This window comes from Carassius carassius, chromosome 31, assembly GCF_963082965.1.
Source record: "Carassius carassius chromosome 31, fCarCar2.1, whole genome shotgun sequence".
Taxonomy (NCBI): domain Eukaryota; kingdom Metazoa; phylum Chordata; class Actinopteri; order Cypriniformes; family Cyprinidae; genus Carassius; species Carassius carassius.
This window is the reverse complement of record NC_081785.1, coordinates 4,481,639-4,505,758: the sequence shown is the minus strand read 5'-3', so window position 1 is coordinate 4,505,758 and position 24,120 is coordinate 4,481,639. Positions and strand designations below refer to the sequence as shown.

Here is a 24,120-nt window from a genome sequence, read left to right as displayed (position 1 = left end):
GTTCTCACGCAATGGCGACGCGTCATCTCACCCGGATATGAATGTTGGAGCCGGTGCTATAATTTCCGGTGTACAACAGAGCAGTGTGGTCAGATCTGTTTACAAAATTCAATATTAAGCTGTAAATCTCTCGCATTATGTCCCGAGGCTCGAGCGCGGGGTTTGATCGACATATCACCATCTTTTCTCCTGAGGGGAGACTCTATCAAGTCGGTGCGTATCGATGAAAGTCTGTCTTTATTAAACCGAGAGAATAAATGCCCAGTCATTTTGCACCAGGACCATTCTGCACTTTCTCTGGCTCAGACGAATGTGTTTATGGACACATTAAACATTACTTTGATTGAAACGGATGGCAACAAAAAAGATTTCGGAACACATTCATATGTTTATGTTCCAGTTTTAGGTTAAAGTTACAAAACAGAGTAATCTATAAATCTAATAGATATAGATATAGATAAAAGCTCTGTCGGTTTCATGTTTCACTTGAGCAGATCATCCGTCATTAAATTTTCGATATAATCTGTACTGCATGCATGCATGTGTATATATATATATATGAAATGCAATAACATTGTAAAGTATTTTATGTATGGTTACATATTTTCTGATATATTAATGAAATACCATTAATAAAATTATAAAATATTTGGATGTCAAAATTGAGTGGGTTACAATTTATTTTATTTTATGAACAATAATGATCATAATTAACATGTTAATTTTATTTTCGACAGAATATGCATTTAAGGCCATTAATCAAGGAGGTCTTACATCAGTAGCTGTTCGAGGGAAAGACTGCGCCGTTGTTATTACTCAAAAGAAAGTTCCAGTAAGTTTGTTTAATATAGACTGAATTTTTATTTAATTTAACTGCTACTTGTTCCAAACTAACATTTTAACTATGCATAAATATTTCAGTGACTGTGAAGCAGTTGTATGTGCTCTTATTGCGTTTTCCTCTTTTGATTGATCAGGATAAGCTTTTGGATGAATCCACTGTCACTCATTTATTCAGAATAACAGAAAATATTGGCTGTGTGATGTCAGGCATGACAGGTAAACTCTTCTTTGCACACAGCAAGTCTCCAGCTACGGCTGTTTTGTATGGTGAAATGTAAAACTATGTATTGTTTTACACCACATGTAATGTATTATGTTTCTCTATGAAGCTGACAGCAGGTCGCAGGTGCAGAGGGCGCGGTATGAAGCTGCTAACTGGAAGTATAAATACGGCTATGAGATCCCAGTAGACATGCTGTGCAAGCGCATTGCAGACATCTCACAGGTGTACACACAGAACGCAGAGATGAGGCCACTGGGCTGCTGTAAGTATGTGCTCTGATTGAGGGCAGAAGGAATGGAATCAAGTCACGTATATATTTATAGAGGTTTATGCAATATTCAGCTACACATAAATAAACAGGAAAAAACTTGCAAAGTTCATTATTTAAGAAACCCAGTTACAAAACTCTACAGAAGACAAATAGTTTCAATATTTAGCTTAAGTTAGTTCAATGTTGATTAAGTTCAGTTCAGTATCATGCAAAGTTCATCAATTATTAAATTACTTCAAAAGCAGCTCTACAGGAAACAGTAGACTTACAGTATACCATATTAGTCTAGAAAATTAGTATACATATTAAAGTAGTTAACATACAACTTATAATACATTATATACTGTAGAATGCAATACAGTCTGTAGGATGCGAAAATAAATATTTAAAACATTGTCATATTACCGCACAGCATCTCATATATACATTTTTGCCATGTTTAATCCATTGTGTGTGTGTGTAAAAACCCAAACTGTTAATAGATGAGTCTAAAATATCAAATATAAAGTCCAGTGCATTACATTGTGCAATATAACATTTACTTATGATTACATATAATTTACATATGTCCTGTGTATCAACCACCAAATCATTATCTGTAAACAGTAAAAATCCCCACTTGGTGCCACCAGTCACCAGTACTGTCATGCTCTCTACATACACTACCATTCAAATGTTTGAGGTCAGTAAGATTTTTATTAATTTATTTTTTAAGAAATCAATATTTTAATTTTCCAAAGATGCATTAAATTGATCTGACAGTAAAGATATTAAGAATGTTACAAAAGATTTCTTCTTTCAAATAAATGTTCTTTTGACCTTTCTATTCACCAAAGAATCCTGAGCACAGTTTCCACAAAAATATTACTCATATCAACATAAGAAGAAATGTTTCTTGAAAATATCTAATATCAAGTCACTGCATTGTGCGATGCAGTATCAAATGTACTGTTTTCTGCTTGTATACTTCATATTTTGGAACATTTAGAAGGAAATCCATGTATTTTAAGCATACAAAAAAAAATATGCACACTTTGTCTGTACATATCAGAATTCCATATTAAGGAATATTATTGCTACATCATTATATCATCTTCATATGGCATCTTTGTCAATATTGTGTATTGTTCTTTCAGGTATGATTGTGATTGGCATGGATGAGGAGCTGGGGCCGCAGGTCTATAAATGTGATCCTGCAGGTTATTACTGCGGCTTCAAGGCCACTGCTGCTGGGGTGAAACAAACAGAAGCAACAAGCTTCCTGGAGAAAAAGGCAAAGAAGAAATTGGATTGGACTTTTGACCAAACAGTAGAGGTATGATATGTTCACCCTGAATGGAATTAATACCCTTTTTTGAAGTTAAATCCTCTCACATGGAGTTTTTTGTGTGTGCACTTTTCATCCACACAGACTGCAATAAGTTGCCTGACTACTGTTCTGGCCATCGACTTCAAGCCTTCAGAGCTGGAGATCGGGGTTGTTACCACAGAGGAGCCCAAGTTCAGGTGAATTTGGAAATTTCAAAATGAACAGGATGTAATATTTACATATCACTACATAACATTTACATATGTCCTGTGTGTCAACCACCCAACCATACTCTATAAACACTGAAAAATCCCCACTAGGCACTAGCAGTAACTAGAACTACATTACCGGTCAAACGTTTGGGGTCAGTAAGAATTTATTATTTGGACATTTATAAGCAAGGGCAGATTAATTTGATCATAAGTGAATTACATTTTAAATTACATTTTAAAATATATTAAAATATGTCGGTGATCATAAGTTACTTCCCTTAAAAACCTTTTAACAAATTTGAAGAATCCCATTTTTATAACACATTATAAGGGTATTCTTAAGGCATTATAATGAATGTGTAATGCATTATAAAATAAACTTTTGTTTCATCTCGTAAATAATCATAACGACAGTTATAATACATTATAAAACGTACTTATTTGTGGTTATAACTTTTATGAGTATGCTTATTTATTTAAATCCACTTAATTTATAATGGATTATAAGCGTCATATCTTGACATTATTTATTTAAAAGATCTGACCAGTATCTTACTGATATTACAATAAATATAGTTAAAATCAAATGTGCCAAATTAAATTACTTAGATTACAGATATCTGATCTTATGGCTGTTTAAGAAAAAAAAGGTTATTATTAATGTTGTTATTATTTAAAAGTGGTCTTTGCCCGCTTTACGTAAAGTAACAAGTTAACAATGGCAAGATATGAGACTTATAATACATTATAACTAATCCATTGTAAGTTAAGTGGATGCATTGTGTATCATCATTATCTTAAAAGCTATAAGCACAAATAAGTAAATATTATAATGCATTAAAACTATTGTTATGCATTATGCATTCATTATAAATGCCTTAAGAATACTCTTATAATGTATTATAAATACAGGCTTCATAGAAAGTGTTACCACCTCAAATTCTTTAACTAACACTTCTGTGTATTTCAAACCACTAGGTCATTTAACCTTTTGTTGTCATTTTTTGTGTAAAATGAATGAGTACATTTATAAAATGTTCATTTTGTAGTTCTGTATATTTCTATATTTTTCAGAATATTGTCAGAGTCGGAGATTGACACCCACCTCATGGCCCTAACTGAACGGGATTGAGAAGATCGTACCCTGTGACAAATAAAAGTCTGAGAATTACAATCATGTCATCAATATTCAGGTCAACTGATGTTTTTTTGCTGTTTATTTAGCTTTTTCTTGTAACAGTACAATAATAAAAAAAAAAGTTTTGGAAAGCAGTGTGTTCGGTTCTTTCTTTTGAATTCAGTGGGATTTATGTGTAGTGAAAATATTTCTCTCTGGTATAAAAAAAATAATAATAATAATTTACAAATTACATACGAAATTTCTTCATGATTTACATTGTTACCTTTCTTTGTTTCCCAATTTGTTTTGTTTTTTCATTATCTTAAAACTTTTAAGGAATTTAAATGGGATTTTACTTCTAAGATTAACAACAGTCTCAAACTGAACCCCATAATATGTGTACACACACACACACACACACACACACATATATGAAGCTCTTTAAACTGCTGTTACAATTAAATTCATGAAACTTCTGAGTCACCGTATTATATTGCATATTGTCTCCTTTATGAGGAAATTGGTTACTGCCTGAATCAGTTTCCTGCTTTTTACAATACATTAAATTTTTTCACGAGGAAGGATCTCACAATCTCCTTCACTTATGGGAAGCGGTGTAAGTCAGCACCTGTCTGCTTTTCTCACAGTCTCTTAAATATGTAACTAGCATTTCAAACACTCACTTAAGAATCCCCTCCAGACATAGTATTTGCATAGCTGTAGTGTTCTGCACTTCATAGACAGCAAAAAAAAAAGACGGATTTTCCAAGTGTCGGCATGCTGTCATTTCTCGGATCTGGCTGAATCATATGAGTATTCTCCTGCAGTTACAGGAGCTGTCAAGAGCCCTGCTTGTCCTAACCCGACTCCTCAGGGCTGAGAAAGCGAGTGCTATGACTACATCATTTGCATGGATCTTTTCAAGAGGTGTCTCAGGGACTGAAGACGCTAACGGTATTTCAAAATCAAAAAGGCGTACAGTCCGGATTCACGTTCGGAAACAAGCAGGTTTAAGCTGAAGGTGGATTCCCTTTAGAGATCTCAGGTTTGTATTCAAATCAAGAAAACCACATACACTTCTTCACTCTGCTTTACTGTAAAGTGCAAGACAAAAGCAAAGTGTGACTTGAACTTGAACTGCTTATGACTGCTTGTGAAAATTTGAGTAAAATTTCAAGGAGTTTCACTTCACGTTGTTGGTTTAAATGTGATATTAAATTGCAAACATTAGGGATATTAAAACTATGCTAATCAAGGATGTGGAAATTTTAAGTTCTATCTTTAATATAATCTTAAGATCAGTCTTAAACAATGTTCAAATAACATGCCAAACGGACACTACACCCTTTCCCAAGAACGTCAACATGGGAGGCACTTTCTAAGAATATAATTTAAAACCCAAAGAGTCACAAGTGGGTAAATTCTTGACTAATTTATCACCCTGATAGATTCGGCATAAAGCCGCATTGTGTAATTCCACGATCTTCCTTATTTTGGGAATTCAGGAAGTTGGGAACTTTCAGCATTGCCTATTTTGTTTAAGAGGCCCTTCCTGCTCAGGAAATTCCAGTGAACTCAGCTGACGGAAAACAGAGTACAAGTTCTTCAGTTGCAAACACTTCTCCTCAGTGACATAAAAGGATATTTAACATCCTCATTTCTCTTGTAGAACGGTTCTCATGCATTTCCAAGGAAGGACACAAAGTCAAGTTGAAGGTTTTAATTTAAAATGTGTTATATCTTTCCCAAAAACAACAAAAAGACAATGCAATCTTTTATATACACACATGCACATGTTTATATAAAAATAAATCTGTTTGTATGCACAATATTTTACATCACAGTACAACATAAACACAGCCGTTAATTTCAGCTGACAGTACAGTCCGTGATCGAGAGCCAACGGTATGCTTTAGTCAGCCTCTCTCCAGTGTTGTTCTAATACACCCTTCGTTTCCGGGCCTCCTTTTACATCGGTCTTGTACTTGCGCCGCCAATGAGCCGTGAGCCACCTGCCCTGCGAGCTCTACTGCGGACTCTTTCTAGGCACCTTGAGTGAGAATATCAATCTCGTTCTCCATTCACCTCCATCCAACAGAAGTCCTTCTATACTTGCCCCACCATTTTAATATCATCATAGATCTGTGAAACAAGCAAAAAAGAAATTAGGACTACATAAACGCTTATTATTTGAAAGGAATCAAGTGAACACCAAAAAAAAAGGAATGCTTACATCTTCATCATCAGATGTACATTGGTCTTCATAATCCTCATCGCTATCTTCTGACTCACTCTCTGGAAGTTCCCTTAGGTGTGGCACCGTGAGCTCATACAGGACTTTTTGGATGTCTGTGTTGGCTCGGCCATAGGTCAGGTGATAAGGCGTGTGACCGCCGTACGTGAAGCTGTGAACATCAGCGCCTTTGCTGATTAGAAGTTTAACCAGTTCAAAGTTCTGGAGGTCGACTGCTAAGTGGAGAGCGGTCCGGCCATTACACTGCTCCTAAAGACAAATACAAGTATTTTTAGCCATTTGCTTTCAAAAGTCATTTTTCGGTTTATTAAGATACAAACAGAGTAGTTTTGAGTAGGGATGGGACGATAACCGGTTTTATTGATAACCGTGATAAAATGTGCTGAAGGTTAGTAATATCGTTTAAAAATGAATTATCATTAAAACCGTGTTTGATTATCGCGGTTTTAATAACTCGCTATTAAATCATGTCCAGCCAGCCGCAAGCGCAGCGCACAATGTTTTTTTGTTTTTTTTCGAGAAGGAATGGCGAAAGTCAGTGACTTTTCTATGCTTTTCTATGCTTCTACACTTTTCATTGTAAGGAAGGAAATGCCACAGAATTTAATCTTTCTTTAAATTAAGTGCATAGAGTTGCTTGTTTTATTAGTTGTTTGTTGATTATTAAATATAAAACTTGCTGAAATGTTTTCAGTGTGAGCATCAACTATTTTTGAACACTTTCATCTCGTTTCAACAAAACCGTGATAATATTGATAATCGTGATAATTTTAGTCACTATAATCGTGATATTAAATTTTCATACCGTCCCATCCCTAGTTTCGAGAGAAATCTCATTCTTACCTGTGCGTTAATGTCTGCGCCAAACTGGATGAGGCTTTCTAACAGCGACAGGTAGCCTTGGACGGCGACCACATGTATGCATTTCTGACCTGGAGAGTAAAATGAGATTCAAATCAGATCAAAAATGTCCAAACTAAGGTCAAGGAAGTTCATCGCACATTGAAAACACCATCTTACCATTATAGTTTGGTGTCTGGAGGATGGTTGGAAGTTGCTGCGGACAGCCTTGCGTTAGGAGGCTGAAGCAGGCCAGAGAACCTGTCCTGCAGGAGATATGGAGGGCCGAATTTCCACGGTCGTCCACCAGAGATGCATCACAGCCGGCTTTCAGTAACTGCTCCACTATAAGAGGCTGCTCTGTGACGACGGCCAAATGCAATGCAGTCTGAAATGAGAAGAGAATGGTTTAGAATTAGCTAAATAGTCATAAAAAGAGCTAATATTTGATATTATATACACATGTTTTTAAAACTAATCTTGTTGTACCTGTCTTTGGTTGTTTTGTATGCTGAGGAAGGGGTCACCATAGGACAACTGAATCATTTTTAATGCAGCCTCTTTGGCCTCGTGAATAATGGCAAGATGTAGATACCTTTAAAAAAAAGATAAACATTGTTATGCAACCGTAAAACATTTTTTATTTATAAACCAACTTTTATGGTTTGCAGAGAACTGTATTTTTCCTAGTAGGGACATGCACGGCTCTCGCGCGTCTGACTGTCTGGCGCTCAGCCCGGGACTTTCCGAGCTCGCGAGGCCCCGCCCACAAGGACGCCAGGCCAGAGACCCGCAGAAGCCCCGCCCACACTGACACGGCGCCAGAGAACAGTCCGTACTTGATGCAGCGTTTCTGTTTACATGAAGTCCATTATGACTGTACGGTTGTGAATGGAACGAGCAGGACTTTAACTGCGCTCACGAAACGATCATTTGCTTTGAATATTTTTTATTATTTTTTTTGCAGTGCAGTGCAGTGAAATAAGTATTTTGAAAAACAAACAAATAATGTTATTAATTATATTAAAGCTCTTTACAAACTAAAAGTTGTTTAGTTTGATTATAACAATTAAAGTTACTTGACTGTGCCAAAATACAATCATAAACTTGAAGGACTTTTTGCATTAAACGAAAACTTGCTAAAAACAACAATGCGGGCTAAATAAATAAATAAATAGTTCTCTGCAACCTAAAGGTTGTTTCTTTTTCATCCATTATACATTATGCATATTACTTTAAAATATCAAATGCACATAAATGCTTTGTATGAGCTACATAAATATTGTTTTAAAAATCTCCGCGCACTTACGTGTCTCCGTCTTCGGTGAGCACTTTCCTCCAGGGCTCGTCCTGCCGCTCGGCCATACTCATCCGCCCGAAATCAGACACCACCACGTCCGTGCATTCTTCCTCTTTAAGCGAATCCAAACCGCTGTCTAAACGGTCGTCGGTGCTTGCAAGCATTTTCCCAGATTTGGGTCCTCGGCCATCGTCGTTATAATCCATTTGGTTGTTGCTGCTGCCTCGGTAAAGCTCCATGTTTGTGTCGGGTGTCTGTATAACTCTTCTGGACTGAGAGTCTCTTGAGCGTTAAAAGAGAAGAAGAAAAGGGCGGAGCTTCACCGAGACTGGGGGATTTCCAAGAGTGAATTGACGTCTGAATTATGTGAACAGGGAATTAACAAAGCCAGGAGTTTGGGGAAATTTTTTCTGCTTCATTAAACACTATCAGATCAGTAATACTGAAAGCCCGACTTTTCCATTTGCAAGATATTACAGAATCCAGCTAGGGCCGGCTGAAAAGAAAAAAATCCTAAACATTTTGTGTCAGAAAAGAAAATATTTAGTGCAGAACATCACAAAGTGTACTTTTGGGGGTTTGCAAAATATTCCATGTTCAAAACATCTAAAAAATTTTACTGAAAGATTCTGAATCATGCATATATTTTTCAGATAGTTTCCATAATTCTGATATTGCATCATTTGAACATAGTAATGCACAAACGATGATGGTAAATGTAATGTATAATACAGAAATATTATATTTCTAATATTTTATAATTATATTTTTTTATAATTCTAATTATTAAATGATATGATTAAAGTACACAATAATAGTAATTATTACTAATATAAAATTATTTTTTTTAATTATTATAATTAATTATTGAATAATGGTTTCTTTTATTTTAATTTATTTTTATATTTTGCTGAAAGATATTGAATCATGCATGTAGATTTCGATGGTCTCTGTAATTCTGACATCACAACATCTAATCAAATTAAAACATGAAATAAAATGTATAATATATTTTATCATAATTTTTTATTTTTTTATTTGATTTTTATTATAAATTAATTTATAATTCCGATTATAAACTATATTATTAAAGTATATCATTATTATTATTAATTCTTAAATTATAATTTTACTAGTTTTATAATTATTAATTTTTTACATAATGTTTGCTGAAAGGTATCAAACATAGATTTTAGATGGCTTATATAATTCTGACTTTGCAAGAGAGAGAATTAATATAGTAAGTTAATGTACATTAATGTAAAGTCCAGGAAGTAGAGTGTATGTTGCCAACTTAGTACTGCTTCCTCAAAATGTGAAGAATTGAAACTCCTCTTTCTGTATTTCTGCCGTGAGCATTTGCCCACAAAGGAATTCAAATTCACACAAAGGAAGCAGAGAAGGCGTCGTTTTTCGTTCAAGACGCAAGTGTACTATCCAATACAGTCTGTCCTCAAACACAACTACCATAGTAACAGTAACCATGCACGGTAAACCCCAAGGGCAGAGGGTGTTCCACTAAAACGCATCTGCAAAATGCACATTGTCTAAAAGCACAACAGAAAGCGTACTCCCAGGAATGAACGTTTTTACTACTGTAAACTTATATCAGTGTGACCTATAAACAGGTTGAGTAACTCGTCTCTGATTCAATCTAATTCATTCAAGTATAGATAAGATGATGAGTGGATATTGTAGGAAAGTGACCTACAAATCACAACAATGCAATTGCTTCGCAGTGTTATCAGGTCCCAACTCATATAACCTGATCAAATTCTGGAAACTGAAAATTTTCCTTTGTCAGTGTGGATGTCCTGTCCAGCTCTCGGCGTGGAGTTCTTACACAGAAATGTTCGGTGGGAGAACAGTGGGCTGAATATTAGTAAAACCCCTGTCTCTTTTACTGAGGCAGTTCTGACACACACATAAACACACAATCTTCCTCTAATGATTCACAAGATAAACTTCAGGAACAAGACCATCCATCACATTTAAACATGATCACTGACTCATCACTTACCATCTCACATGCTTAACATGTATTGTTGCCATGTGAAAATAATACAATAACATGGATGTGATGCTATAAGGAATGAACTATGAGGAATAGTTCACCCACAACAAATCATTGGGTTTTTGTGTAACATGTGACCACATTTTAATGTAATCTTTTCATTATGGATGAATAGAGAATTACATTCCAATGATTTCCTTGTAATAGCAATCACATGGCCTATTCTGATTTTATAGTGCATTTGCTTATCATTTTTGGAGCTTGATGGCGTCACTCCCCATTCACTTTCAAATCAGTTGAAAAGAGCTGCGTGAACATTATGCCGAATCTCTCTTTTCCTTTTTCCGTGGAAGCCATATTGATTTCCTATGATGGTAAATGAATGATTTCTTTGTTTAATGAATTTTTCCTATAAGTTTCATACGCATATGCATTTGTCATTAATTGTTACAACTGATACAAACCTCTTGGGGTTGGACCACCTTTTGACTTCAGAATTGCCTTAATTCTTTGTGGCACAGATTCAACAAGGTGTTGGAAACATTCCTCAGAGATTTTGGTCCATATTGATGTGATAGCATGACACAGTTGCTGCAGATTTGTCTGCTGCACATCCATGATGTGAATCTCCCGTTTCACTACATCCCAAAGCTGCTTTATTGGATTGAGATCTGGTGACTGTGGAGGCCATTTGAGTAAAGTGAACTCATTGTCATGTTCAAGAAACCAGTCTGAGATGATTTGAGCTTTGTGACATGGTGCATTATCCTGCTGGAAGTAGCCATCAGAGGATGGGTACACTGTAGTCATAAAGGGATGGATATGGTCAACAACAATACTCAGGTAGGCTGTGGCTTTTAAACAATGCTCAATTGGTACTAAGGGTCCAAAGTGTGCCAAGAAAACATCCCCCACACCATTACACCACCACCAGCAGCCTGAAATCTTGAGACATGTTCTTTACACCAAATTCTTACCCTTCCATCTGTTCCAGGGTTCAACGTGTTGTGTGTTCAGAGATGGTATTCTGCATACCTTGGTTGTAACGTTTTTTTTTTTTTGAGTTACTGTTGCCTTTCTATCATCTCTAACCAGTTTACCCATTCTCCTCTGACATCAACAAGACATTTTCATCCACACAACTGCCACTCACTGGATATTTTCTCTTTTTCAGACCATTCTCTGTAAACCCTAGAGATGGTTGTGTGTGAAAATCCCAGCAGGTTTTGAAATACTCAGACCAGGCCGTGTGGCACTAACAACTATTCCACGTCAAAGTCACTTAAATCCCCCTTTTTCCCCATTCTGATGCTCGGTTTGAACTTCAGCAAGTCGTCTTCACCACATCTAGATGCCTAACTGTTGCCATGTGATTGGCTGATTAGCAATATGTGTTACCAAGCACCTAATAAAGTGGCCAGTGCTTAAAATAAATGCTCTTCTATTGAACTTCCTATTCTTCAAAAACAATTATCACAGTTTCCACAAAAAATGAAACAGCTCAGATGTTTTTAACTTTATTTATTTCACCAAATCAGCACACTAAAATTATTTCTGAAGGATCATGTGACACTGAAGCATATGGAAAATTCAGCTTTGCATCACAGGAATAAATTACAATTGGAAATATATTCATATAGTTATTTTAATAATATTATTTGACTATATTACTGTTTTTACTATATTTTTAATCAAATAAATGCAGCCTTTGTGACCAAAAGAGACTTTTGAAAGGTAATGTAAATAAATTCACATGAACAATTTGAGATACTATTTCTTGAAACTGATTAAATAAGGCACATGATGTCCTGTGATATAAGATGGTGACTTACTAAAAAATGCTACATTTTCACTCATGTGTGAACATAATGCAATTTTATATGAAATTTGCTCACATGAAATGGCATGTTCTGACACACCACCTGCTGACTCACTGTGAATGCCACTGAAGGTTTAGATGTGAAGTGAAGGATGTGTGACCCACCCTCTCCAAACACCACTGGAATTTCCATTCTCATCCAGACTCCACTAGTGTCATTTCTAATAGTCATTAGAGATAAAGGCCACTTTTCAAACATGAAAATAGGGTAAACCACTAATCTTTTACCTTCAGGCTTCCCCCATCTTTCCATCAACAGACGTGTTGTTCCTAGAGGTGTGAATGGGGATTCTGCAGTGACATTTTTAAACAAGTCATCACAATTTTCCCAGTTTCAAGCAGTGGACATTTTACACAGAGGGGAATCCTGAAGCTCGGTCCATAAATCACATTGGTTAAGTAATATGAATGGAAAGTGATTCCACACCAATCTCACCTGAAAGGGTGTAGTCTACAGGTTATGTAATGGTTATGAGTAGTTTAACCTTTAAGCAGGAGATTGTATTGACTTTAAAGGGCCAGTGCATTCCCTGCATACTTAAAGGGATAGTTCACCCAAAAATGAAAATTATGTCATTAATTACTCACCTTGATGTTGTTCCAAACCCGTAAGACCTCCGTTCACCTTTGGGACACAAATTAAGATATTTTTGATGCATCCCGAGAGCTCTCATAGACAGAAAGGGGACTACCAGTAATGTAGCAAGGAGATTGATCAAATAATCTAGGTGACACATTTGGGATACATTGTTTCTGTTTAAATCAAAGGGTAAACAGCGTATCTGCATGGCACAGCTGATCAAAAATATCTTAATTTGTCTTCCGGAGGTGAATGGAGGTCTTGTGGGTTTGAAACGACACAAGATTGAGTAATTAATGACAGAATTTACATTTTTGGGTGAACTATCCCTTTAACTTGGAGGTTTCTATCAACTTTATATGCAAAGTTGCCCAGACAATGCATATGCATACAGTGTGGTATTTCCCGTTTTGTCTAAAGAGACAATTCAGTTCTAAAAACAATTAAACGACAAGCATTTTTGCAATTTATATTTTTTAATTTAGCAGATGCAAAAACAATGTGTTGTAGGCACAACAGAGATGTGAGAACTCAATCTCATGGATTTTTTTAATTAATAAATTATTTTTTTGTAAAATACTAAGGACGCAAAATATTTAATAAAATAAACATCTACTACTAATATATATATATATATATATATATATATATATATATATATATATATATATATATATATATATATATAGTAGCATAAAGTATTTCTGGCACACACGTCTTCCAATGTAACAGTCCCAGATGGAATCTGTGAATATTTTACACAAACAAGCGCAGACGTTTCTGCTCCCTACCGCCCTCTAATGGATGCATGTATTCCTTTGCTACACTTACACGGACACCACAGTGACCACGCATTATCTTAAGTGTCTTCAGAGTTATTTACATTTATTGGTTGACTGATTGTCTGTCTGTCTGTCTATCTATCAAATACTTCTATTGCACAGTGTGTTAAACATCTAGAAAATGGCTTTATGGTTTATATAAAAATTGCAAAGGAAAAAAGTGAAAGCGAAATAAAGGTCTTGCTAACAAATAACAATAAAACATTTCAAAAGTGCAATTATTCGAATATTCCACAAGATGGCAACAGACTGTAATAAAGAGCAGATCCACTGCGCGCGATCAGTTCACTGTTTGCACGCAAGTTAAACCTAAGTAAAACACAGCCAATATATAGTCACCATCTTTGAACCGAACGATATATATATATATATATATTTGCATATACATTTACAGTAATGCTAATTATATATTTTAATAAAAATCTAACTTAAGAATCTAAATATTAATGCAAAAGTTTCAGGTTTTTAAAGGCACATATCCTAAATAAGTGACAGTCCAAATTGTAGCTTACGAGACGTCTTGGTTTGTGATAAAGTGATTAATACTCTCACGTGAAACCAGGTCTATACAATTATTATTTATTTTAAAGAAATGCATTAATAGAGTGGATCATTAAATACTTTTTCTTTTCTTTTATTTTGTATCAAATGCACAACGTTGCATTATTGTTATAAAACTGCTTATAATGGGTAAAAGTAGCAAAATGTTACACCGATAATAATAATAATAAAAGGCTAATAATAATGATGATGATATAAACATACTGAAATATTCCCAGATATTATTTTCGTTTATAGTGTTTCAGTTTATTTAATGTCCATGTGATAATTTCGAGTTAATGGACCAAAACTGTGTTAGTGATAAATACAACACGAGCCCTAATTAAAGCTGATTAAACATGAATTATTCAACATTCTGTCTGTGTAAAACTGCCAGAGTCTGATGCTGGAGCTGATCATCTCCTGCAGAGCGAAATCCAGAGCCAACCTGCAATAAAACATCAAGAGATGCTTCATCATTCCACACAAATCAATCAATCTATCTATCTATCTATCTATCTATCTATCTATCTATCTATCTATCTATCTATCTATCTGTCTATCTATCTGTCTATCTATCTATCTATCTCTTTCTCACGCTCATTTGCCGTCCATGGTGAGTGTCCTGGGAGGAGAATCGCTGCTCGACACAGTGGGAAGGTAAAAGTCTTGTGGCTTCAGCATCCGTCCGCTCCCTGCTCCACAGAATAAACTGATGCGTCTGTTATCAGCGACCGCAGCTTCTGCAGGTTATCAGCAGCTGATTGACCTCACGTGAGAAAACCAGCGGCGCATATTCCCATCGCTCACTGCACTCGTGCTCGGCCACTAATTAAATATAGTCTATTATTGCAGCCTGTACTGTTGTTTTAGTAAACGCAGTAATTTTAATAGAGCGTTCTTGCACATTATTAATATTATTATAATTTTATTTATAAAATAAAATAAAACCGACAAAGTTAAAGGTAATATTATTTGCCAAGCTACTCAGTTTGGAACATTATACATTGACTCAAAATAACATTTAATAAAAATCTTAATTACAATTATTTGTTTTCAATTAAATTTTAATCAATATAATTAATTATTTTATATAAAAATATCTACAAATAAACAGTAATAAATACAAATTACACATTTATTCATACATACGTATATATATATATATATATATATATATATATATATATATATATATATATGTATGTATGTATATGGGTGACGGGGAAGAATATTTCAAATTTATTTAATTCAGAAGCTAATTTAAGTATATTAATAAGAAATTATTCCTTCTAAATATAAGTTTGAATATATTTATGTTTTTATTACTATATATATTTCAGTGGACTGATCTCACATTACTAAACCGGAAACTGGAAAACATGAGAAGGTTAAAGAGCCCATCGATCCCTTGAGACCTTTGAGATAACAGTCTGCTGCCCATTAGAAATGAATCTGTAACTGGATCAGCTCATTAATGCTCGTCCCGCCCCCTCCTCGTTTGAATGTCAGCACTGATTGGGCACAACTGCGGTACTAACAGTGAGCACGCACAGAACCTGAAGGCGACCGAAAGGATAAAACGCGCACGGGGCGCATCAAGTCGACAGTATCCAGCCCACATCCTCTCCTCAGTGGTTTCACCTGGTCTTTGGGTGAATCTGACAAGAAGATGCCACGAGGATTTTTAGTGAAAAGGAGTAAACGTGCCTCATCTGCATCCTACAAGGTGCGTGCTCAAGAAGAAAAAGAGCCGGGCAAAGAGGACCCGTCTTCCCAAACTCCAAATGCAAGTGTGCCGGACGTGCTGGAACCTATTACAGAATCATGGACAAGTGTCATTAGCTCTAAACATGAGCAGAAACATCTTCAGGAGGACTCTGGAGGGCTTGTTGGAGAGAGCGATTACGCACAGAGCTACTTCAGTCATCCAGAGCAGAGCGCGTCATCTCCGCGCAACAGCACAGACTCCTACAGCCCAATCAAACCCATCAGCACGGAGCTTTTGGACAGGTGTCTGAGCTCACCAGCCATGGCAGAATCATTTCCCTTGGTCACCCCAGTGTCTTCAATCGAGCGTCTGCTAATGAACCACTCTGACATGAAGTTTGGCACACCAGTACCCTCATCGGTGCCCCCCTACCCGTCCTTTCATCAATGCGTAAAACGCGCGTTCATGGACTCAGAGCGCAAGAGCAAACCACCAAAAAAGCCTAAAGTCATCAGAAAGCTCAATTTTGAAGACGAAGTCACCACCTCACCAGTCCTCGGGCTTAAAATAAAAAAAGAAAGTCCTGAGTCAAAACTAGAACCACAAAGTGGCAGAAAAAAACCTCTCGGCGAGTTCATCTGCCAGCTTTGTAAGGAAGAATACACTGATCCGTTTTCTCTAGCCCAGCACAAGTGCTCCAGGATCGTCCGGGTTGAGTACCGCTGTCCGGAGTGCGACAAAGTTTTTAGCTGTCCTGCCAACCTCGCCTCCCATCGCAGATGGCACAAACCTCGCAGCCTGAGCACCGGAGACGCGAAGAAGTCTCCGCTGGAGGGGCGTAACCACGAGAAGACCTCAGTGGAGGGGAAGGAGAACGCCAGCAAGTTGAGAGTGAACAATCAGCACCAGCTGAGTCCGGACAGCTCCCAACAGCACAGATCAGCACCGGACAGCAACATGATGCACAGGGGATCCCAAGACCCTCCTCTGGACCAGAGGTACCCGTCCTCGGAGAAATGCTTTGAGATTCATATCGGCTCCGCGGACAGCTCGAGGTTGTTCGATCACTACCCCGAGGAGCCCGACAGGTCCAGCACCCCCTACCTGCCCTCGTCCATTCCAGAAGAAGTGTTTGAGTGTCACTACTGCAGCAAGAAGTTCCGCAGGCAAGCCTACCTGAGGAAACACCTGGCCGCGCACGAGACGATCAAAACAGCCTCATACGGTCACATTGAAAGCGGACAGATCACTTTCCCGTGTCACTTATGCGGAGCGCACTTCCCCTCCGCGGAGATCAGGGACAAACACCGACTCTGGCACGCGGTCAGAGACGACTTACTCCTCAGACCTGATCTGAGTCCTGGAGAACAGCAGATATTCTCATGCAAACACTGTCCCTCCACGTTCTTCAGTTCTCCGGGTTTGACCAGACACATCAACAAGATTCATCCCACAGAGAACAGACAGGTGACGCTCTTACAGATGGCCGTCAGGCCGGGATGCTGATCTCACAAACACTTCAGATTATGTCTAACGGCTTGTTATTGATATTATCACTAATAATACGTCCAGTGTCTTTATGTGGGAATATCGAATTTACAGGTTTTCTTTGTCGACAGCAGGGATAGTTTATGTATCCTTTGATAATCTTGGATATCACTTTATAACTTTCATTAGCAGGTTATTAACATATATAGTCAATTAAATAAAGAGCTTAGAATACCAAAAATATAAACAAAAACTATAGACATTTATAGTTACAAAAAAAAAAAAAAAAAAAAACATCAATTTAATGTTTTAGAACTTAGAATAACAAGAAATATAAATGTTAACTACTGAAATCTCTATTGCTTTCATTATTTAAAAATGTATTAAAATAACATCAATCATTTTATTCATTACATTTTCAAGGCTTTCCAGATATTTCCATGACCGTGAGAACCCTGTATATAATACTTCGCTCATATAAATTCAGATTTGATTATTATAAGCACTTTCAGGTTTGATTCACATCTATTTGAAACTCATTACTGCTAATATTATTAAAAGTTATAAAGTGTTACCCATTAAAGGTTTTTAATGTTACTGGTTTAATTTAATTTGTGAAACTGTTTAAAGCGGGAAAACAACAAATCTATCAGGCTTGAGACTCTAGGCTCTCAGCAGGATTTTGATTAATATATGTCTTTATAATACGGGAAAAGGCAGTTCATATATTTTGTGTCTCATTGTAAAAATAGCTCCCAAGAAAGTTTATTAGTCTGAATCATTTTAGAAGGTGCTTTGATTTCTAGATCATGAATGAAGGTACTGTACATTCCATTATATTTTAATTGACAACTGTAGCTGCAAAAAATGTATTTATATCATAACAACTACCAGGAAATGCCATAGCATACATCAAGACTATTAGAGGCCCACATGTAATAATAAACTACAAGTGTCATATTTCTATTTTCATATGTAGCCATTTTCAACTGTTATGGGGGAAATTAAAAGGTCAATAAACTGAACTGTCTTTGAATACCCTTTCAAATGTAGCTTATTTGTCATTTGCAAAAATTAACAGGAGAAGCTGCTTAAAACTAGAAACAAATAAATAAATAAATAAAAAAAAGAAAAATCAGTGCATTTAAAATATAAATGGTTAAACATTTGATGCACCCAATAACTGCACAGGATTTTCTATGTTGTAAGAATATTTTTATTCTTTATTGAAGTTGCACATCCACTCTCCTTCAACATCCGATACAAATGTATAGAGTTACTAGCATGTGACAATATTGTGGATCTGTGCATGTGCAGCTGTTTTATCAACACATGCAGTTAGTCCTGGAATCATGCAGCATTTGATCAGTAGTAACATACACAAAATCTACCCATGAGGATGTTTATTTCCTCTTGAAATTACGTACAGGTCTCAGTTGCTTGTGTGCAGGCCTTTAATATACACTTTATAATTTCAATCCAGAAGGGTGCTGCATGATCAACTCCACAAGTATTTTTTTTCTGATAAATTCAAATTAAAAATAAAAAAAATAAAATCTGACCCTCATGAAGTCTCACATAGCTTTCCAGAAAATATACAAACTTGATTTTATCTTAAACATGGCAACAGTAATAACTTGCATCCGTCATCTACAGGGTCAGATACCCTTATATCCCTTAAATGGTCAAAAATTAAACGGAAAAGTGCAGACCAAAGCTAGTGTCAAAGACTTTTTTTTTTTTGGACACTTCCACATCTACATGTTTAGAAAACAAAAAACAAAAAAAAAAACAGGACATGATTACATTAAAGGCTGTCCAGCTGTCTGAAAACATGCCGTCCACTGTTGAACTAGCTTAAAAAGTCCTGAAGTGGGTAGTTCAGTTAAATTTGGCAACATCGCCATCTCCCTGCAAGACCTGTTAATGTGGCAACTCATTCACACTTTCCTTAAAAATCCCATCTAAGACGAGGTGAATCAAAAAGAGCATTGCAGTCAAATGATTTATTCTGTAAATGAGCTGATAAACCTGCATGGGCTCGTCTCTAAGGCTGCTGTGCAATGAAACGAAAATAACAAGACAGAGTCCAGCAAAAATCTAGCCATACAGACAGACATTCAAGCTGAAGACTTGTTCTTTGACTTGTTCTAAGTGGCCGTTTCACTTAGTTTTTTTGGTTGATTTAAATATTGGTAAATATGTACACGGATCAGATACTGTTCATACACTATACACATACATTAAATATGTATATATTTTATATTTATAGATATATACACACACAAATAAGCATTACAAATGACAAAGGGGCGGTTCAGTATAACATCAACATTAAAAAAAATCAGTAACATTCTAACGAAGCGAAAACTGAATTTACAAATTGCAATAAACCGTCATCCATAAAGAAAACCAGCAAATAAACAAACAAATGTGAGTGTCAATGTTATATAAAAACATTTTCCACATTAGGAGTGAAACAAACTGAAATGCGTTACAGCAAGAAGTGCTTCAGTTTAAACGCAAATCTGCTCCGAAACATGTTTTCGGACACTTCTTTTGCCATCAATTACCGCGTCTTCTGTACATATATAAAAAGTGGTGGTTGATACGATGGCAATCAAAAAGAAACATTATCGTATGATGATTTTTTTTTTTTAATGATCACTGGCACTCTTGAGTACTGGGCAGCTACAGTGGCACCAGCTATGACAACAGTAAAGGAAGTTATTTAAGGTAAAACGCAACACAATATCCATCAGCGATTGACAAAAAAAAGAAAGAAACATTTCAGTCGTTGTTGATCACTCTGGCTCTGAATGGGGGGAGTCAGACAGCATTGGGGGTGTGGCTACCACAGGTGAGAGGGTGTGGTTTGTCTCTGACAGTGCAGTGGGCGGAGTTCTGGCGTGAGCGCGAATGGAGTGAAGTGTGTGTTTGCTCACTCAGGTCAAGTCTTGTTGGCAGAGCCCGAGGAACGGCGAAGCTTCATGGACATCCGGCTCTTGCTAGCACGAGGTGATATTGGCGAGGCTAAGTCGCTCCCGTCTACCTGCATTGCTGGACTTTCTGCCAGCTGACTCTCGAGGCATGAGCCTGTCAGGCAGGGATGGGTAGAGGAAGAAGAAAAGAGAGATCAGAACCTCACGATGCTAGATCATTCACACACACTTAACACCACACTGAAATGTGGCATCTCATTAAGGGGGTTACATTTAGCTTGGGTTTGTGAATTCAAATATGAAATACATTGACAGGGGAAATAAATGTCTATACTAAGACATTTGACTTCTTTGTGAACTCAAATCAGACTAATTGTGAATTTCACTCAGACTGGAATGGGAAAAACCTCTCAGATAAATTGTACATAAAGGCCACAAGTAACCAATAGAGAGCAAAATAAGTGTGAAAACCCCTTCCTGAGGGGCGTGAGAGGTTAATGCACCAGTGCATCATGGGTGAAGTTCACAGAGCGGATCACAGGGGATGCTGGGACTAATCAACGCTGAGACTTGACACCTTGTACCTCGATGAGAACAACAGTGGCGCAGTTACGATAGCGCAACACAAACTACATTGTAAAAGAGGAATGGGGGGGGGGGGGGGTTGGGGGCGCACACAAAAAACAAAAAAGAAGGTACTTTGCCATTTTCAGTTCCAGCATACCATTCACAGCTAGCGTGAAAGACCTTCCGTTTCAAGCCTTTTCCCTTTAGCTTGATGAGCCCAATGTTTTCTAGTTGAGGTTTGGTAAGGAGCAGAAAAATCACAGCATTTCTCTCTTGGGGTGTGAGAATGGACAGAAGTGGCAGACAGAAAGGACGTCAAGAGAGAGGGGCGGGAAAAACGCAAAGTGATGGGCATAGATGTGGAATGAAAGAGAAAGAATACAAAAAAAGACAGGAGGAAGATAAAGAGAAGAAGAGATACAAGATAAAGGTGTGAGCAGAATTGTACAACCCGAATTCTGGAAAAGTTGGGACATTTTTAAAATTTTAATAAAATGAAATCTAAAAGACTTTCAAATCACATGAGCCAATATTTTATTCACAATAGAACATAGATAACATAGCAAATGTTTAAACTGAGAAAGTTTACAATTTTATGCACAAAATGAGCTCATTTCAATTTTGATTTCTGCTACAGGTCTCAAAATAGTTGGGACGGGGCATGTTTACCATGGTGTAGCATCTCCTTTTCTTTTCAAAACAGTTTGAAGACGTCTGGGCATTGAGGCTATGAGTTGCTGGAGTTTTGCTGTTGGAATTTGGTCCCATTCTTGCCTTATATAGATTTCCAGCTGCTGAAGAGTTTGTGGTCGTCTTTGACGTATTTTTCGTTTAATGATGCGCCAAATGTTCTCTATAGGTGAAAGATCTAGACTGCAGGCAGGCCAGGTTAGCACCCGGACTCTTCTACGACGAAGCCATGCTGTTGTTATAGCTGCAGTATGTGGTTTTGCATTGTCCTGCTGAAATAAACAAGGCCTTCCCTGAAATAGACGTTGTTTGGAGGGAAGCATATGTTGCTCTAAAACCTTTATATACCTTTCAGCATTCACAGAGCCTTCCAAAACATGCAAGCTGCCCATAGCGTATGCACTTATGCACCCCCATACCATCAGAGATGCTGGCTTTTGAACTGAACGCTGATAACATGCTGGAAGGTCTCCCTCCTCTTTAGCCCAAAGGACACGGCGTCCGTGATTTCAAACAAGAATGTCAAATTTGGACTCGTCTGACCATAAAACACTATTCCACTTTGAAATAGTCCATTTTAAATGAGCCTTGGCCCACAGGACACGACGGCGCTTCTGGACCATGTTCACAAATGGCTTCCTTTTTGCATGATAGAGCTTTAGTTGGCATCTGCTGATGGCACGGCGGATTGTGTTTACCGACAGTGGTTTCTGAAAGTATTCCTGGGCCCATTTAGTAATGTCATTGACACAATCATGCCGATGAGTGATGGAGTGTCATCTGAGAGCCCGAAGACCACGGGCATCCAATAAAGGTCTCCGGCCTTGTCCCTTACGCACAGACATTTCTCCAGTTTCTCTGAATCTTTTGATGATGTTATGCACTGTAGATGATGAGATTTGCAAAGCCTTTGCAATTTGACGTTGAGGAACATTGTTTTTAAAGTTTTCCACAATTTTTTTACGCAGTCTTTCACAGATTGGAGAGCCTCTGCCCATCTTTACTTCTGAGAGACTCTGCTTCTCTAAGACAAAGCTTTTATAGCTAATCATGTTACAGACCTGATATCAATTAACTTAATTAATCACTAGATGTTCTCCCAGCTGAATCTTTTCAAAACTGCTTGCTTTTTTAGCCATTTGTTGCCCCCGTGCCAACTTTTTTGAGACCTGTAGCAGGCATTAAATTTTAAATGAGCTAATTAAGTGGATAAAAGTGTAAAATTTCTCAGTTTAAACATTTGCTACGTTATCTATGTTCTATTGTGAATAAAATATTGGCTCATGTGATTTGAAATTCCTTTAGTTTTCATTTTATTAAAATTTAAAAAACATCCCAACTTTTCTGGAATTCGGGTTGTAGCAGGTGCACATGAAATACAAGACCACATCTCTCCACATGCTCATGAAGGTATTATTCATACACGCACTCACTCATCCACTCAACTTACACATACACAACACAAAAAGATGTCTGGATTATCCCCCACTAGTAACTAAAGTGCAAAAACGAATGCTGTGACACCAACCTCATTGAAATGATACAGCAACACCATCTGTACAAGCTGTACCTGAATGACTTCTGTAAAGCAATCATGCTCTGCAGTAGCGTTCTGGAAATAAAATGCCATTTACATAACGCAACCTTATTTATATAGATATTTAAAAAAAAGACCTACACATGAGCTCTGAGGCTGCTGAGAAAGGGATAACACACTTCCATGCAAAAATTTAGGGTCGGTAACGTTTTAATGCTTAGTTTGATCAAAAATACAATAAAACAGTAATTTTGTTTCGTTTTACTGTGACTTTTAATGCGTCCTTTATTACTTAAGTCATACCGAGCCCAAACATTGGTAGTGTGCTTTCAAATTATCATTATTATAAATGGCAATTATTGAAACATTTGCATTAGAGCACAGTGGTTTACTAAAATCTCAGATACAAATACGATGGGCAGTGATTCAATACATTCTGCAATTTGCACTTTTTCCATTCTGTAATCAGTTGTTATAATGTTGTGATTCAAGCAAGAGTTGGTTGAAGAACTCTTTATTGAGAATCTTATGGAACAGGAAGAATACCTCCGGAACAAAGGCTGCTAAGAAAGTGGCAAGCTGCCGCCATTAAGCTGTCCATATCCATATTATCCATATGAGAGCTGTACTGTACCATTCTGGAGCTTCCATTCAACATTTACACAAACAGACAGACATTATGTGTGATATAAAGAATAGAAGATGAGGTGAGTGAAGTGGTGAGATCATGCTGGACACAGACGTGACTTATAGGAACCCAGAGGAGGGACGTCTGAAAGAGGTGACGAGTGTAAATGTTGGTCAGTGTTAGGGACTTGATGTGAACATGCCATGCAATTTATGTTGCAGACTTCCCACTGGACAAAATACAGAGAACATGGAAAAAGAAGGGAACATGTTTCAGTCTAGAAAGGAATCAAACAAACAAACAAACAAACAAGAACAACACAAGCTCATA

At 36.9% G+C, this 24,120-nt stretch overlaps 4 protein-coding genes across 12 annotated transcripts in view; 2 read left to right on the top strand and 2 right to left on the bottom strand.

Annotated features, from left to right (window-relative positions):
* The first annotated feature begins 34 nt into the window (after positions 1-34).
* LOC132112008 (proteasome subunit alpha type-6-like) lies at positions 35-4,127 on the top strand. The gene is made up of 7 exons (XM_059519607.1): positions 35-213; positions 738-832; positions 978-1,059; positions 1,173-1,328; positions 2,474-2,652; positions 2,749-2,843; positions 3,933-4,127. The coding sequence occupies exons 1-7, from the start codon at positions 138-140 to the stop codon at positions 3,988-3,990; spliced, it is 741 nt and encodes a 246-aa protein (XP_059375590.1). The 5' UTR covers positions 35-137; the 3' UTR covers positions 3,991-4,127.
* Positions 4,128-5,683: 1,556 nt separating this feature from the next.
* Positions 5,684-8,664, bottom strand: LOC132111381 (NF-kappa-B inhibitor alpha-like). The gene is made up of 6 exons (XM_059518616.1): positions 8,382-8,664; positions 7,562-7,667; positions 7,253-7,460; positions 7,076-7,164; positions 6,212-6,481; positions 5,684-6,120 (listed from the first exon to the last, which is right to left on the bottom strand). The coding sequence occupies exons 1-6, from the start codon at positions 8,609-8,611 to the stop codon at positions 6,085-6,087; spliced, it is 939 nt and encodes a 312-aa protein (XP_059374599.1). The 5' UTR covers positions 8,612-8,664; the 3' UTR covers positions 5,684-6,084.
* Positions 8,665-15,589: 6,925 nt separating this feature from the next.
* On the top strand, positions 15,590-17,627 carry LOC132112007 (insulinoma-associated protein 2-like). Its single transcript, XM_059519606.1, has one exon. The coding sequence runs from the start codon at positions 15,900-15,902 to the stop codon at positions 17,442-17,444; it is 1,545 nt and encodes a 514-aa protein (XP_059375589.1). The 5' UTR covers positions 15,590-15,899; the 3' UTR covers positions 17,445-17,627.
* A 2,726-nt stretch (positions 17,628-20,353) lies between these two features.
* Positions 20,354-24,120, bottom strand: part of LOC132111380 (ral GTPase-activating protein subunit alpha-1-like) — a 70,515-nt gene continuing 66,748 nt past the window's right edge. For 7 of the 9 annotated variants that reach the window (XM_059518608.1, XM_059518606.1, XM_059518610.1 and 4 more), the window contains one exon: positions 20,354-20,522. Coding sequence is in view for 6 of the 9 variants with exons in the window: in XM_059518606.1 (XP_059374589.1) it covers positions 20,377-20,522 (146 nt within the window). In the remaining 3 variants the exon portion in view is untranslated. Of the gene's footprint in view, positions 20,523-21,092; positions 21,208-23,966; positions 24,020-24,120 lie in introns of those variants that run through there. The other 2 variants (XM_059518615.1, XM_059518609.1) reach the window with 2 other exon arrangements.